Here is a 13,968-nt window from a genome sequence, read left to right as displayed (position 1 = left end):
TTCCCTCGGTCCCTTCATACCAAAATCGTCCGTCGCGCGAAGAAAAAATACCGTCATCGACTTTTCGTCAGAGAAACCGACATCCGAAACAAAGACATTGAACAGAAGGGGGAAAAAAAAACAAGGGATTGATTTTCAAAACGAGACTCGGTCGATCCAAAAGCAAAAGGCGCGGCGCTCGAGCCAGCTTGCCCCCGTGCGACACGGTAATTGGGCTGTCGAGCTCAATTAATTGAACTTTTTTTCTTCCTTTGCTTTTTCCTGCCTATATTCCCATTTAATATTGGTCCAAAAGCCCGCGGATATTGGTGGTGAGCGGGTATATAGATTCGGTGTTGTGGTGTGCGAAAGATAGTGGCAGTAATGGACTACGCCGCATGCAACATTGTCTACGTGGATCGCAGAGCTCTCGAGGACAAATTGGTGCGAAGAGAGGATGTGGTGTCCAATGTCTCGACCTTGGAAAATTCGGCCCCGACCACGGATGGCGCGACGACACCACGAGCGATCAATCCGGTGGATAACAATGTGAACATTTTATTGACTTCTTTCACCGAAGGTAGGTGCCATTTAATTGAGACGGGGGGTGCTTCAATTGGTCTGGGGGTTGGACTACAATTGATGATGGATGGAATTGACAAAATATAGTTCACGTGTGTACCTCGGGCAAGTCCTGCATGTCGAAAGTTTCCGACCTGAATCGCGAATCGACTGTGGATTTAATACCGACCCTCGTGTTGATCGAGATTCCGCACGATGATCAAGTGAATGAGCGACCTGCGAGGGATGTCCGGACGCCGTCGCCCAGTTCCAGGCAGCAGAATGACGGGATGCTGGATGATGATTTTGGGGAGGTATATGGAATACAATTATTACAATGGGTCGCATCCGAAATTCAACAACACCGCTTCTCGAAGCTCGTTGTCCCGGTCGCCGTGGTCTCCTCGTCGGAGCAAAGTCTTTCGATAGGCTCGGCAAAAAATCGTATGAGTTCGAGGTCGGAACCCGCTCCTGCAACCGGATATGACATGGGCAAACAAAATCGCAAATCGACCGGCATCTACATTCCATTAGACCAGAGACGGACCATGAAACTTTTAGACATCGGAGCGCTGGATGTCATAACCAGTCCTCTTTTGCTAGAACGATTACCCAGTTTGGCAGTACATGCATATCGCGCGCACAAAGATGCATCCAAGGATCAGAGGGTATTGTTGGAAAAGAAGAGGGGGAGGAAGCGCTCGTGGGTTGGTGTTGAGGATCAAAAACCTTATGCATATTTAAGAGAAGAAATGGTATCTAGATTGATGGAAGGAATTTGCACGCTTAATAGTGAAGAAGTAGAAGAATATGGCCAATGGAGAGTGACGGTTTCATTAGATCGGAGAGAATTGATAGCCCAGGCCATTAGTTCTTGGCACTTTTCGGCTCATGATTTTGAGGACGATGAACTTCTTTACGCATCATCACTAATGTTCCAGCATGCACTCTCCGTACCAGAATTGGAGAAGTGGCGGATATCTACAGGTGCGTTCCAGAACAAGTGATTCGGGTGATGACCGGCCCCGGCCATGCTGACATCCGTTGCAGAAAACCTGACCGCATTTCTCATCACCAGCCGAGAAGCATACAATAGTTTTGTACCATATCATAATTTCCGTCATGTCGTCGATGTTCTTCAAGCCATCTTTCACTTTCTCGTTCGGTTAGGTAATCTTCCTGAATATCCACCCAGCCCAGATGGAACGACGAGTCAAAAATCGTCGCCAATTGCCGAACTCATTAGGCCATTTGATGCTCTTACCTTGATGATTACTGCCATTGGCCACGATGTAGGTCACCCTGGTGTCAACAATGCATTTCTTGTACATCTAAATGCACCACTTGCTCAACTTTATAATGATCGATCCGTCCTTGAATCATTCCATTGCGCAGCTTACTCCCAAATATTGCGTCGTCATTGGCTCGCGGCTTTCGAGGAGCGTGATATGCGACACCTCATGATAAGCACAATCTTGGCAACAGATATGGGTTTGCATTTCGATTACATGAAGAAGCTTGGCTATCTTCAGGAAAAGCTCCATGAAAATGGTGGTGTCACGGACGGTTGGAACGGTCGAACGATCGAAGATCAACGAACACTCGCCTGCTCTCTCCTAATCAAATGTGCAGACATAAGCAACGTGGTATGTTAGATGGACACTACCAAAGAAACTCAATCATTGACACGAATGCAGGCGCGAAAATTTGATACCGCAACTCGGTGGACCGAAATATTGACTGATGAGTTCGCTCGTCAAGCATCTATGGAACAAGATTTGGGTATACCAACGGCTTTGTATGCGGCTCCTGTTCGAGAAGTCATTGAACTTGGCAAATCTCAAATAGGTTTTATGAATATGTTTGCCATACCATTATTTGGTGGTGTGACTGATGTCATGCCCGGTATGGCATTTTGTGTCGAGGAATTGGAGCGAAATAAAGCTGCCTGGGAAAGCAGGATAGCTTTGGAACAAGAGAGAATGAGACAAGAAGATGGTTTCTTGGGACTTCCTGATAGTATGCACTCAGGCATGCGCTCTCCCCGTACGATGAGTATTGCCCAGCCATCTCAGGATGAATCTGCTAGCCAAGATGTCACCTCGAGATCAGGCGAACCCTCAAACATCCGTGTCCAAGCAATGCTTAACAAAGGCCCATTTCGACAATATTCAAATGATGAATCGCCTAAAGGTACGAAACAGGGAACAATCGAACTTCCCCAGTCAGCGACCTTGCCTGATCGAAGATCATCAAAACCCAGTTACCTTCAACTGAGTTACGCAACCGCAAGTGCACCAGGACTTCTCGATCACCCTGGCCAAGACGTAGAAATCTTTGCAAATGGAGATCGACAAATCAATGGCGTGCTCGTTCAGCCATCCCTTTCTACGGACGTGGTAGTGGTAGATCCACCCACACCCAAAGAATTCATCCCGCCAAACCAAAGAATTAGTGAAACTACAACTGAGGGTAGCAACTCAGGTTCTGCTGGAGAATGGTCTGCAGGTGCAACCACGAACAACAAAAGCCCCTTTTCACCTAGTACTCAAGCGACGAGCTTTGCGAGCGAAGATTCGAATAATGATAGAGCTGTCACACCTACTCATGCATCCCCACTAATTAATAGTTCGAGTCATTCTTCCGCGGGCTATGATAAATCAAATCATTCTACAAACGATGGATCGAGTTTGCCCGAAGCGAGTTCGGATCTTAAAGTCTTAGCGGAGACGGGGAGAAACTTGAAAAAGAAACCCAGCCGGTTCAGAATGAACGGATTACATTTCTGGAAGAGGAAAAATGGTAATCCGCCAATGCCAGCCGGGATGCCGGATAAGCAGGAGTCTGACGGGACGGCGGGTTGAAGCGAAGTAAAAAAGGAGTAACACGAGAATGAAATACACAACTCGACGAATTCACTGACGATAATGTTTTGAGATGAGATTAAGATTTTGGTACGGCAATCGGGGATGTTTTGTTCAGGTTCTTGTTTGTATGATTATTTTATTTGTTTCTGTACATTGTACACGATGTGGTCATTTGTTTTTGAGGTATTTCTTTCGAATCTTGCCACCTCCAAGGGTAAACGAGGATCAAAATACCTCTGTGTTTATGGGTTTATTCAAAACAAAGACGGGATTGGCGTTTCAACTTTTCTTTCCTTTTTTTTTCTCCTTCTTCTTCTTCTTCTGGCATGGGGATGGAAGATGGATGGGTTTCAAATCCTCCAGATCGATTTGAAAGGTGTGGATGGCGTTCGACTTTTTTTTATGTTAATGTATGGTTGGTTTGGTGCTTGCTGGATGCATATTTGCATGAATGGATGCTGATTGCTATTGGGGGAAATTGGAAGGAAGGGGAGATGGGAGAGGAGAGGAAACAACGTTTTATATCCAAGTTGGTAGGCAGGTTAGACTTTTGGGCTTCTAGGCCAGGGGGGGATATAGGATGGGATGGATGGTAATACATCTGGGGATGGGAATTTTAAGTATGGTTTGGAGCTAGGCTTGGGGTATTTTTTTTTTTTGACGGGGTAGATATGGATCAGGATGAATTCTATATGGATTCATGGCGAAGGAGAGGATTGTAGTTGCCCGCGTGAAAGTCATGTCGAGTATATTATTATGAAGTGAGAGGGGGATGATAGGGAGTGAGGAGAAGAAAATGGAAGAATGAAGGAAAGTAGATTAAATTTTCAATCCAACACATTTTAATGCTTTGCTTTGTATTAAAGCGCGAGCAAAATAAACAAGCAAAGAATCATTCAATCAAAGTTTCCATAAGTTGTACTGGAGATGTTTGTAATATCAAGGGCAATGAATGATTACTAGATCCTCTTCTTCTCATCATTCTAGAATCTATAGTGAGGATTATTTTGAAAAGCTATAAAATACCTAATAGATTTATTATTAGAGTTATACATATATAACAATATCTATACTTTTGAGAGTTGCTATACGAGGATTGCAAAAGGTGCATTGATGTGGTGATGTATCTGTTTATCGATCTTCGTATAAAATTGTTAGTAAGAGTACCTACCTAGGCGTGCTAGGCTCATACCATCAGTGTGATACGCCGGTCCGTTACACCCCGCGCCTACCATACCCATACATAGCTAGTACCTACCTACCTAGATAGCCAAAGCTTTAAGCTTGGAACGAATCAATTCTATCAATTCCCATCATTTCATCATTTCATCATTTCCATCATTCCAACATTCTATCATTCCCACTCTTCACGACTTCTCTATATTACATTGTACATCAAATTGCAAAGTCTTGTTAGACGTACATACCTAGTACCTACAATTCAATCTCTCATTGCGATACCCTAAGATGGCTTTTTGACTGGTTTTAATTAATTCTTAATACCAACGAAAACAATAACCTTACTTGTAACTTATCATTCTTCTCTGTGCGACTCACCATGAAATGCTATAACCCATCTGCGTTTGTTCCCATGGCGGTTACATTGGTAACCGTCATAATTTATCTCGGTGTTTTCATACCTCTCCTCATCATTCAAGAGACTGTACCTTCAGCTCCCGATGACCCTACTCTTTACAATGGCTTAAATCTTACGGAAGCATGGCTCGATCTTCAAAGCTTGAGTGATGGCTATCATCCTTTCAATAGTCGCAAGAATGACGATGTGCGAAACTGGTTATTGAAGAGGATCGATGAGATACTTAATCATAATCAGATTCAGTATACCATCGAAACCGACAGCGCCACGATCTCTGAAACTCAAATCCAGTCCGATTTTGTCGCAGAAGCTCCCGAGTCGGTATCGAGTCCTAGTAACGCCATTGACGATCCTGCAGGATATTACCATGGGGATCTGCGAACACGTAAAGAATCGCCGGCGGTTACTGTATTCAATGATTTACGTTCAAATTATTCTAGCAATGCTCTCACCAGTATTGGGGTCAAAGGACGGAAGCTTGGGATAAGCACATACTTTGAAGGAAATAATATCATATGCTATATCCGAGGTAGTGATGATGAAGAGGGAGAGTGGTGGAAGACTGGATCCGTTAACTCCAAAGGAAAGGTTCATGGCAAAGGCGGTGTTATGGTCAATGCCCATTTCGATAGTGTCTCGACGGGCTTTGGAGCTACAGACGATGGAGTAGGAGTTGTGACAGCACTTCAATTGATCCGCTATTTCACGACGCCGGAAAATAGACCACAGAAAGGCTTCGTTGCCCTGTTTAATAATGGTGAAGAGGATGGCTTATATGGTGCGAAAGCATTTTTGTCACATCCAATGGCAAAATTTGTTCATACTTTCTTGAATTTAGAAGGTGCTGGGGCGGGTGGTAGAGCTACCTTGTTCCGGAGTACAGATTCCGAGGTCACTCGAGCTTATGCACACGCCAAACATCCTTTTGGGACAGTTGTTAGTTCGGACGGATTTTCGTTGGGATATGTGAGAAGTGAAACCGATTATGTTGTTTTCCGAGCAGAGGGCTATCGTGGATTGGACGTGGCTTTTTGGCAACCAAGATCTCAATACCATACCGATCAAGATGATGCTAAACATACATCGATAGATTCATTATGGCACATGTTATCGGCATCTGTTGCTACTACTCGATCTCTTACCAAGGATACTAGTAATACATTTTTGGGACCACGTGGTGACGATAAAATCGGAAAAGTCAGCAATGGAAAAGGCTCTGACGGCGTTTGGTTCGATATATTTGGCACTGTTTTTGCAGTGTTCAAGCTCAGAACTCTCTTTGCCTGGTCACTTACTTTACTCATTACAGCCCCGTTGATGCTCTTCGCCGTTTCATATCTTCTTAATCGACAAGATAAATTCTACTTCTTTGCTGGATCTATCAAGGCTAAGAATCCTGAAGACGAACCTATTTCTCTTGGTGGATGGCGTGGTGCCTTTCGCTACCCTATCACTCTGATTATTACTAGTACCATTACCTTTGGTTGCGCATCGCTGATTAACAAGATCAACCCTATGATTGTCTACTCTTCTCCCTACTCTGTATGGAGTATGTCTGCGAGTTTATTCTTCTCGATATTCTGGTTCATCATGGCTGGTTGCAATTTCGTTAGACCTTCCGCACTTCAAAGAGGTTATGCCTTTATGTGGTTATTCGTGCTTGGTTGGATTATTCTTGTGGCTGCTACAGTATATGAAGATCGCTTCAAAATAAGCGGTGGTTATTTGTTCGTGTTCTACGAAGCTGCAATTTTCCTTGCTACTTTGATCGCCATTGCTGAACAATTTGCGTTGCCTAAGAAATCTACATACGTTGAGAATGCTCAACACGACCATGACGGCAATCAAGATTCTCATCATCAAGCCGTGATGGGTACTGATGGGGCCAATGGGGCTGATGGAGCTAATGCTGACAATGGAGTGGGACACGAAGAAGACTCAGAAGATAATGTGAACGGAATGGCAATTCCTCATGAGACAACTCCGCTTATTGGCGGTGGAGCACCTACTCATAGCTCTTCAGTTAGCACTACTTTTGCTAATCGATATCGACAAGTCGTGCCAGAATCTTATGATGGGCCAACTGATCATCACGATAAAAAGGGTCATAAGAAACATCCCTATGGAGGTGAACAGGAATGGTCTGCCAAATTACCTATCTGGACCTGGCTGGTTCAATATCTCCTTGTTGGTCCATTCATATTAATTATTGTTGGACAAGTTGGTCTATTCTTAGTAGCTGCTCTACATCAAACGGGAACTGATGGTAGTCCACTTCTTTTACCATACCTTGTTGTTGCTGTATTCTCCATTCTATTATTACTTCCAGTAACACCCTTCATTCATCGACTCACACATCACATGCCAACATTCTTCTTCCTGGTCTTCATCGGGACTCTCATCTACAATCTTGTCGCCTTCCCCTTTTCGCCTAACAATCGATACAAAGCTTATTTCCAACAAACCGTCGACCTTGATACTGGTATCAATAAAGTTACGCTCGTTGGAATTGAAGAATTTATTCGCGAAATCATCGCTTATATCCCAAGCGCAGCAGGTCAAACTATCAACTGTGAAGAAAATCCTCGAATTCGTTCTGGTCTCTCATTTTGCTCTTACGATGGCATTGCTCCTAAAGTGGTTGATAATGTTGTGGATGGTATTCCGCCTGAGAAGGGATATGCGGATTGGCTCACGTATAATGTTACCAGAGTTCCAAACGAGAATAAAGCTACATTCCATATCTCGGGTCTTGAAACTCGCGCTTGTATTTTGAGATTTGATGATCCATTCTCGGAATTCAAAGTTCATGGTGGAGCGAAAACGGAAGAGAGATGGGATGATGTACCGGATAGTGGAAGTGATCAAATTAAATTGTGGAGTCGGGATTGGAATAAAGAATGGAAGGTGGATGTCGAATGGGCGGTAGGAGAAGATATGAAACCGGGTGAGGAGGGTAGAACGGGAAGAGTAGTTTGTTTGTGGAGTGATGCTAATAAGAGAGGAGTTATTCCTGCGTTGGATGAAGCGAGGAGATTTAGTCCTGATTGGACAAGTGTTGTTAAATTGATGGATGGATTGGTGGAGGGAAGTAAGAGGTTTGTTATCTAAGTTTGGGTGGTGGGAAGGGGGATGAGAGAATTTGATATTCCTTACGGAGTGAGTGAGAGGAGGAAGAAGGGGAAGGGGGGGAAATTCACAGGCAGGCGTTATTTGGACGAGAGAGAAGTATACGTGTTTTTGAAGGGTACGATACGATGGATGGTATGATTGGTATTTTTAAATGAATGAGTGTACGTTAATGAGAATGAGAATGAGAATCAAATGATTGGGCTTGATGAATTATAAGATTAGTGATTTGATGGAGGGGATTCAATGGAGTAGGTAGGAATGACTTGTAGAATGGATAAGAGGAGTTGGAAAAAAGAGCTTGTTACTGGTTGGCTGTCTTGGTAGTAAATACGATGAAGTGAAGAGAGATTACCTAGGTAAGGTTAAATAAAATGGGAATTGATTCATAGCGAGTTTATACCCGCCGCGCCTTAGTGGATAATACCTAAATGCGATCTCTTTTGTCTTCTATGGAAAGGCGGAGCTGCGCTTAAGATATCTTTCACGTACCGTATTTCTCTCGGTAAGCAGCGCAGCTTACCTAGCATGTGCCTAGGTATTAGACTTCTGCAGCTCTTTAGATTGCTTCGTCAAAGAGAATCTCTGATTCGTTTACTGCATCTATCTTCACATTGTGGAGCTGGCTCACTACCCAAAGAGTCGAGGTGCTGCAGACTGAGTCGAGATGTCTATTCTGATTGGATGTGTTTGCTTTATTGACGAATTCATTCCCTGATGAGGATCTCGAATGGCGTGCGAACCAAGGAAGGTTAATGGGTGAGATAAGAAGACATGCTATGCTGCTGCTGTGTGCCATTGTTACAATGTAGGACTTCACACTTTATAAATCATATGTGTTCACTCCCAGCTGTGATAACGATATCCTAGCTGGAAGAGTTTTTTATGATCAATATGATATCCGTATATGGAGTGTCGTCTATGACATTTCTTGTCGTTATAGCATGTATCACATTATATACAATTTTTTGGCGAACCTTCTTCAAGAAACCACGATATCCATATCCACCAAGTCCGCCGGGAGAACCAATCTTAGGACATGTTCGATTAGTTCCCACGGACGATCCGCATTTGTACTATCAAAAGTTGTCACGGCAATACAGTCAGTAAACTATCTCTACCACCTTTTCATTATGCTAAGCTACCAAAAGACACAGATATACTATATTTCCAACAATTTCTTACGCCAGTTGTGGTGCTAAATACCGTCAAAGCTGCAGATGAACTTCTTTCTAGGAGAGGAGCTAATTATTGTGACCGACCACGATTTGTTCTCTTTGAGGTGTAAGTGACATTTTGTCTATTAAGCTTACATTGCTGATTGAAGAAGTATGGGATGGGGTAGAACTCTGACATTTCTTCCATGGGGATCACGTTTCAAGGCACACAGAACACATTTACAGACAGCGTTTACGAAGACTAGTGTCGTTCGGTATCGAGAAGTACAGGAATATGAAGCACGTCAGGCTCTTTATACTATTACTCAGCGGCCTGATGACTGGGAAATTGCCTTGAGGAGGTAAAGTTATGGGAGGAGTATCTCAGTCTCTGGAACAATCATGCTTACTTTCGATAGGTTTGCTTCTGCTATTGTCTTGAGAGTAGCATTTGGAATTACTTTGAAGAATGATGATGACGAATACATCAATATTGCAGCGGATGCAATCAATGCTACGGGAAATGGTGGATCCCCAGGAGCTACAGTTGTTGATTATTTTCCTTTCCTCGGTAATCTTCCTCACTGGCTTGTTCCTTCCAAAGCCATAACACATGCGAAGAATTGGGGATCCGCCATAAAACGTCTTCATGATGTCCCATTTGCTGCTGCACGCAAGGACTTTGTATGTTGTTATACCCTTTGTGAAATCATCGCTCATTCCTAACCCGTGACAGAATGAAGGGGTCGCTCAAAACTCTTCATACGTATATCCTCTGCTTGAACGATATGCGGAAAACGAGTCTCGCAATCTCCCCAATGACTTTGCCATGGAGGATATCAATGGTTCTGCCGCCGCTATATTTATCGCAGGTTCAGATACTACCTTCGCAACGACTCTGGTGGGAATTTTGAATTTGTTACTCCATCCTACCATCTTCCGCAAAGCAAGAAGTCTGCTCGATCAAACCATCGGACTCGATCGTCTCCCTTCCCTGAAAGACAGAGAACATCCAGACCTTCTCTACATTGAGCACATTGTCCAAGAAATAGTGAGATGGCGACCTCTCTCTCCCCTCGGCGTCCCACACAAGAGTCTCAAAGAAGACCTCTACAACGGCCTGTACATTCCCCAAGGCACAAACGTATTCTTCAACACCTGGGCCATGAGTCGCGACGAGTCGGTGTACCACGATCCCGATTCCTTCAACCCCGATCGATATCTCCCCATCGCGCACGGCGGCCCTGGCGAACCGTATCTTCACGCACCGTTTGGGTTTGGGCGCCGCATCTGCGTGGGTCGTCATCTGGCGTTGGCGAGTGTGTGGATTGCGTTGGCGACTTTGATCGCGACGGTAGATGTTGCGAAGGCGGTGGATGGGAAGGGGGAGGTTGTGGAGCCCGTGGTGGGCTTTACGACGGGGTTGTCGAGGTATGGATTCCTTTTTTTTTTTGGAATTTGGAATTTGGAATTTGCATTTGTATTTTGAATTTGTATTATCATGAGTTTGAAACTATCTACTTACTGATGATTACGATTATTGATTGGTGATTTAGTCATCCTCTACATTTCGACTGCAAATTTACTTCTCGCTCGAAGGGGATGGAAGATTTATTACATTCTTCTTTAAATTTATCGTAGATTAGATTTTTGTAATGCAAATCCATTTTTTATTTTTATTTTTGTTTTATTTTCGTATGTCAATAATATGATAGTTAAATCATATCGTAGGTCTTTATTTAGTGGGATTATATATATATAGAATATCTGTTATTATAGTTGTAGTTGTAATTATAATTCTAATTCCAGTACTATAATATATAAATATTTTCATTTATATCTATACATCGATATCTCTAACTCTCTTAATATCTCTAACTCTCTCAATATCTCCAACTCTCTTAACATCTATCTATTTATATTTCAATTAGATTAGATGATTGAAAATCACCCTCTAGAGTTTAAATTTATATGAGTAAATTGAATCTTATAATTTAATATTGTAAAAGAATAAAAGATAGTAAGTAGGATTATAAAAAAATCCTTTATAAATATTATAAATAAGTTATTAAGATGTAGTATCTTTAATGAAAAAGAAAAGGGAAAAGCTCTATATAGTATTTTATAAAATATATAAGAAAATAAATGGGAACTGATTATTGTTTCTAAATTATATAAAGAAGATTTATAAATATTAGTTATAAAAAGAGGTTATATAATTTGTATTAAGTTTCGCTTATAATATTAGACTGATATATACTAAACTCTTAAATACACCTACTAGAATAACTTTCTTATCTAATTACTTTTAATATAATAATATAAGAATATTAAATTGGTAAATAAAATTTGAATATTAAATACTATTTTACAAATTCGATAACTATAAGATTTTGATTATAGATTTTATTAAATAATTTTTTTAGATAGATAAATAAATAAATAAATACATTTAATTAATTAATTATTGTAACTACTCATATTTTTTTTCAAGTGTTAAGATTTGAAATTGATTGAAATTAGATATAAGATATATTTTAATTAAAAAGCTTAGATTGTTATTTTTTTATTTGTATCGAAATCTTTTTTATATCAGATTTGATTTATTAATTTTTTATGCCGATATGGTTAAGTGCTATTGTATCTATTTATCTATCTCGAGATCCTCGATTTCGAAGTTTATTAATTAGAATTAGAAGGAGAGAAGCTGGGGTGTTGAGATATGGATATCTAGACTAGATGAGTGGGTATCTAGTTGAAAGTAACATATCGTTTTTGAATCAGACTATATGAACTTATCATCTGTAAAAAACAAAGTATAATCCATCCCTAGTATCTCCATTCTCTTTATCCTAGTGATAGAACTATCGAGTAAAGTTGAGCTTGCAGTTATTGGGATGTGGATGAGTCTAAACTACTTGCGCATGCTTAGATGTTGATTTACTCCAAAGAAGTGTGTATGATTTTAATATTCGGTGTGGAATCTTATCGTGAGATATCGTAGTGCTTTAAGATTCTAGAGAATGAGCGGAAGATTATTTGGGTGGTGGTTGGCGAGGAGCTAATAAGATCTTCAAAGTCAGGTATCTATCTAGTCACGTAGTATAGTATATGGTGTATTCTGTGTCGAGTAAATCGGATATATGGATATCATGACTATGATTATGATATAACTAAAATATATTCTTTCCTGCCTGAAGAATTTCTGTAAGCTCGCTTGTTTTCGATTTGTTTAGATGAGAAAAGGTATGGTGATATGGTATTATGGTGCAAGTTCTGGGGGAGTGGACTTACTCTCGGCTAGAGTTTGAGAGGAATAAGTTTTTATCTTGATCTTCCATAGCTTCTTATTCCGGTGCAGTGAATTGTATCTTGGGAGGATTGTAGTGACCTGTTATTTGAGATTAAAGGGGATAATAATAGAGAAGATTTGATTGTTTGAGATTTAGCTATATAAAAGGGATTGGGATACTAACAAGTCCTAGTAACGCAGAATACTCACGCTCATTCATGGCTCGCTTCTCTCATGGCTCGCTTCACTATTGCATTTCATTCCCAAATACAGAAATGGTAATGGAGAAAAACCCTTTACTGGATGGTTCATGCGAAATGTCGCGGAGATGGGAGGCGGGCAAACCAGTTCATGATTTTCAAATGAGATTTGCGAATTGCATCTCACATGTCCAATATTCCAGATCATCTATGTATCTTTTTCCCCTACTTCAGAACCTTTTTATTTAGCCAATAGACTAATCTTGTCTTCTCTATTCCCAAATGTAATCTTACCAAACATTGGCCACTACAAAAAAGGTTCATGAACTTCGTTTCTTCATTCTATCATTTCATCATCCCATATTACACCCTATACAACCCCAGTCCTACCACCTTCTTCAAGCACAATTGTTAAGATCCTCCTCACAATACACAGCTTGCAACTGAATCGCATAACAACCACTTGGAATTGTCGCTCCAGCCGTCGTATAAAAAACACCAATAACGCCAGTGCTAAAATCTGTGTTCGTCAAACAAGCTAGATGATCACACATTAGCAACCAAGCCATCAATCTCCAGACACATCACAAATCTCCTCTCATGAAGAAGGGAAAAAAATGCTTACCATAAAAAGCTCCCGCACCATTAACCAACAAATTCCCACTCTTGTCCAAACTATAGCCCTTCTGCGGACTCGCCCACACATCTAGCTGTACCCAGCTTCCTGCCGCGCCGTGGATGAAATACGCGGGGATAGCATCATCTGATGGATCCATCCCGATGAATGATAGTACGCCGTTGGTGATTGTTCCTCCAACGGGAAGAGTCTGGAGGGGTTGGAGACCGGCGACGAGAGTCCCGGATACGGATCCGACGGATCCGAAATGCACGTTGTTGTAGGGGGTGTAGGTGGATTTGGAGAGGAGGGAGAATTTGGCGGTGGTGGCGGCGGAGATGAGAGGGAGGAGAGTGCTGAGGGAGAGGAGGGTGATGGGGAATTTCATGGTTGTGGTTGTGGTTTGGAGAATTCTGGGGTGGTGTTGGTTGGTTGGGGAAGGGAGATTGGATGATGGATGTTGGATGGATAGATAGATAGTAACTGATAATCAGAAAGTCGGAGACACTCAAATAAAATAGACAATACATCCACTTTATAGGAATAAAAGCCACCTCCCTCATCTCACCA

General features: G+C 41.7%; 4 protein-coding genes across 4 annotated transcripts; 3 read left to right on the top strand and 1 right to left on the bottom strand.

Annotated features, from left to right (window-relative positions):
• Positions 1-363: 363 nt before the first annotated feature.
• Positions 364-3,404, top strand: EAE98_005047 (uncharacterized protein; the record flags this gene model as incomplete). Its single annotated transcript, XM_038952668.1, has 4 exons — positions 364-559; positions 649-1,527; positions 1,591-2,186; positions 2,238-3,404. The coding sequence occupies 4 exons, from the start codon at positions 364-366 to the stop codon at positions 3,402-3,404; spliced, it is 2,838 nt and encodes a 945-aa protein (XP_038811318.1).
• A 1,561-nt stretch (positions 3,405-4,965) lies between these two features.
• Positions 4,966-8,115, top strand: EAE98_005046 (uncharacterized protein; the record flags this gene model as incomplete). The annotated part of the gene is made up of 1 exon (XM_038952667.1): positions 4,966-8,115. One exon carries the CDS (start codon positions 4,966-4,968, stop codon positions 8,113-8,115), a length of 3,150 nt encoding a protein of 1,049 aa, XP_038811317.1.
• Positions 8,116-9,027: 912 nt separating this feature from the next.
• On the top strand, positions 9,028-10,779 carry EAE98_005045 (uncharacterized protein; the record flags this gene model as incomplete). The annotated part of the gene is made up of 5 exons (XM_038952666.1): positions 9,028-9,235; positions 9,285-9,417; positions 9,464-9,652; positions 9,710-9,974; positions 10,027-10,779. 5 exons carry the CDS (start codon positions 9,028-9,030, stop codon positions 10,777-10,779), a joined length of 1,548 nt encoding a protein of 515 aa, XP_038811316.1.
• Positions 10,780-13,180: 2,401 nt separating this feature from the next.
• Positions 13,181-13,786, bottom strand: EAE98_005044 (uncharacterized protein; the record flags this gene model as incomplete). Its single annotated transcript, XM_038952665.1, has 2 exons — positions 13,181-13,320; positions 13,408-13,786. 2 exons carry the CDS (start codon positions 13,784-13,786, stop codon positions 13,181-13,183), a joined length of 519 nt encoding a protein of 172 aa, XP_038811315.1.
• Between the last annotated feature and the right edge of the window lie 182 nt (positions 13,787-13,968).

This window comes from Botrytis deweyae, assembly GCF_014898535.1.
Source record: "Botrytis deweyae strain B1 chromosome Unknown BDEW_009, whole genome shotgun sequence".
Taxonomy (NCBI): Eukaryota; Fungi; Ascomycota; class Leotiomycetes; order Helotiales; family Sclerotiniaceae; genus Botrytis; species Botrytis deweyae.
The sequence above is the reverse complement of the archived record's forward strand: the minus strand, read 5'-3'. Positions and strand labels throughout refer to the sequence as shown.